The sequence below is a fragment of the Microplitis demolitor genome, chromosome 8, assembly GCF_026212275.2.
Source record: "Microplitis demolitor isolate Queensland-Clemson2020A chromosome 8, iyMicDemo2.1a, whole genome shotgun sequence".
Classification (NCBI taxonomy): domain Eukaryota; kingdom Metazoa; phylum Arthropoda; class Insecta; order Hymenoptera; family Braconidae; genus Microplitis; species Microplitis demolitor.
In genome coordinates, this window is record NC_068552.1 from 7,479,287 (window position 1) to 7,483,014 (window position 3,728).

Consider the following 3,728-nt stretch of genomic DNA (forward strand, 5'->3'; position numbering starts at 1 on the left):
AAAATATAGAAGCTGGAAAATATGAAACTGTTGAAGAGAGAGTCTTGACAATACCAACAGGAAGTTACGAAATCACTGACATTGAAAAATACATTCAAAAGAAATTACAAAGACTTAGCATCAGCATAAAAGCCAATAATAATGAATTGAGAAGTGAAATTAAATGTGATCAATTTGTAAATTTTACACCCCAAGATTCTATTGGTACACTACTGGGATTTACAAACCGAAAGCTGACACCACATAAAACCCACTCATCAGATTTACCAGTGAAAATATTAAAACTCAATGCTCTGAGAGTTGAGTGCAACATTACATCAGGTGCTTACATAAATGAGCACAGAGTTCACACAATTCATGAATTTTTTCCAAGTGTACCACCAGGATATAAGATTGTTGAATTGCCATCTCACGTCATTTATCTTCCAATCGCCGTACAAGCAATACAAAATCTCAGACTAAGAATTGTCGATCAAGACGGAAAACTGGCTAATTTCAGAGGTGAGACGATAACCATAAGACTGCATATAAAGTCTATAAAATAATGGGTATCGTGTATGAGACAAAAAGTGGTGCTGGCTATAAAAAGATAGCAACATGGTCGAGCAACATCAGTCGCCGAGTACCTCACAAGGTGTTAACACATCAGAACACTCAGTTTCTACAGAGCCTAGGACTAAAATTACGTGGAAAATTAAGAAAATAAAAATTTATTTTTGTTGTTTGACGTGTACACGACCATGGCGGCGGAAATCTTAAATATTCAACGACAAATTATTTTTGATGAGTCAATTGCGCACTATGAAGCGCATGCTCATCTCCCGTATGCTTCATCAACATTTAACAACAGCGATGAAATAAGAATTGCTGTTCAACATCAAGATTTGTGTCTACTTCCAAGTAAGAGTACACTACATGTGTACGGAAAATTCACAAAGTCTGATGGTACAGCTGTAAGTGCAACTACTCACATGGTAAATATGACAGTCTGTCATATGTTTGAAGAAATACGCTACGAGCTCAATGGTGTTGAGATTGATCGTAATAAAAATGTCGGTATCACAAGTCTCATGAAAGGATACACATCACTGAGTCCTGCTCAACAAAATACACTCGAGAACTCAGGCTGGATTGTAGATGAAGCTGTAAACAAATTACACAATGACAATGGCTACTTTGATGTATCTATACCACTGAGTCTTTTGCTTGGATTTGCTGAAGATTACCATAAAGTTGTCATTACTGCAAAGCATGAATTAATATTAATAAGATCAAATGCTGATTTGAATGCCTACGTTGTGGCCACACCTGCTGCTGGAGCTCATGCTGAAGCTGTTAAAATTACGCTGCAAAAAATCGAGTGGATTGTACCATATGTGACTATGGCTGATAAACAAAAAATTGAAGCTTTGAATTATATCACAAGTGATCCAGCTATCTCAATCAGTTTCCGTGCTTGGAAGCTGTACGAGTATCCTCTATTGCCAAATACTTCAAAGCACATTTGGGCAGTAAAAACTTCTACGCAGCTTGAGAAACCACGTTTTGTGATACTTGGATTTCAAACAGCAAGAAAAAATGACGCTACTAAAAATGCCAGCGTATTTGATCATTGCAACATCCGAGATATAAAATTATTTGTAAACTCTCAGAGTTATCCTTATGGGAATTTAAACCTCAAATTTCATACTACAACAAAGAACCTGAGCCACTGCTAACGAAGAAGAAATTTTTGGAACAAGCGCCGCTGTACGTTATCGATTGCTCGAAACAAAACGAATCGATAAAATCTGGACCAGTGGACATTCGTCTGGAATTTGAATCCGCAAATCAATTCCCTGCGCAGACATCAGCTTATTGTCTCATTATACATGATCGCATAGTCGAGTATAATCCTATAAGCAGCATCGTACGAAAACTAATATAAAGACTGTTAAATTTAATCCAACACCCACCACACATTACATGTATCTATGGAAATTTGCACACGAGCAAGCAAGAAGAGGCGAATGGGAACAAGCAGCAAGAGATCGCGAACGATTTAAACAAAGAATTAATAAATTAAATATAATTATTGAACCTGTATTAATTAATAAACTTACATTTATAAATAAATAAACTTTTTTTTATATAGATATATAGTGTTTTTTATTACTTATAACTTAAAATATACATTTAAGTCTTACATAACCTTAAATACATAATAAACTATAGATATTTTTCTTAACCTAAAATATACATTTTAGTCTTACATAAACTATAGTCTTTATTCTTAACCTAAAACTATACATTTTAGTCGTACATAACCTCAAATACAACATAAACTATAGTATTTTTTTCTTAACCTAAAAAAATATACATTCTAGCCGTACATAACCTCAAATACATAATAAACTATAGATATTGTTTTTAAACTAAAAAAATGTACTACAGTTAGAGCAATCTTTTTTAAATGGATATGCAAAGCTATCAGGGATATCATCGTTGAATGTATAATGATCCCGACACCTTTGATATCCAATCAATTCTTCATTATTTTTTAATTCTTCTGGTAGTTTGTGCCAAGCGAAATCGATTTGCTGGGCTGCATTTTCAAGGATAAATGTATCATCCAGACATGCGATATCTTGATCATCCATACACAGTAAATTCCTCAATTGATTGAAGATCTGAACTGACTTCTCGTAGGTTGGTTGAACTCCACAAAAATGACAGAACCATCTCTTAAACTCTTGGACATTTTGAAATGCACATGAAGTATCTAATTTCTTTAAATGATAGGCATAATATGGACATTGATATTTCAAGAAATCATTCTTTTGATAGAGTGAGAAATATTTCATTTTTTCTAAGTCAATAATTGGCATAGCAGTGTCAATTAGATCTTCAAGCCATTTCTTCTTCCATTCGCCTTGTACGTAAAAATATCGCGCATGTTTGACCATAATTTCAAGAATTTCTTTCAATAATTCATAAGGTAGCAAACCAGCTATCCATGATATTGAATGTTGAAGTCCACAGTGATCAACACTTTTCTGCATTACAGCAACATCGACTTGATCCAAAGGTGGTTCAAACAACCAATGTTCACATCGTGCCAGTCCATATCTACTCACTTTATCATAAATATCAGTAGCGCAAAGTTCTTTCACCACAAATTTGCCATCAGGCATCTCAAAACCCACAAAATCAATTATGAGGTCCATGCTGTTTGTTAGCATTAAATAATAGCTTGGTTAACATGAACGTAGTCTTATGGCAAGCCTGTTCGTACTCACGGCGATCTTTGAAGCTGAGTAATAATTTCTTCCAATGCTTCACTTGTACATCGATTTCGTTCTTTTGTTCTTTGTTATGACGATCAAAGTCATTAACATTGTCGTCATCCATTACATCCTCGAAGTTGATCTGCGCATCATGAAAACATACATCCGTACACACATGGGGTCTGAAAAAGAAGTTTAATTAATTAGTTATTATAATTAAACGACTATAAAGCAGGTTATTAAAAAAAATAATTACTACATACCTTGACGAACGACTCATCGTGATTATTTATTTGCCACACGCTTTTCTAGTTTCACCAACTTTTCCGTAGTTTTTATTAATCTTCTGGACAAAATTCTCCTATCGTGACAGCTTAAACACGATGCTTCTAATCGAACACTGTGAATTATTTCCGTGTTTTTCGCAAACGCAATTATATCGTCAATAAATTTACCGATAGA

The 3,728-nt window shown here is 34.3% G+C and overlaps 1 protein-coding gene across 1 annotated transcript; it reads left to right on the forward strand.

Annotated features, from left to right (window-relative positions):
* Positions 1–740: 740 nt before the first annotated feature.
* LOC128668464 (uncharacterized) lies at positions 741–1,718 on the forward strand. The gene has a single exon (XM_053741535.1). The coding sequence runs from the start codon at positions 741–743 to the stop codon at positions 1,716–1,718; it is 978 nt and encodes a 325-aa protein (XP_053597510.1).
* Positions 1,719–3,728: the final 2,010 nt, after the last annotated feature.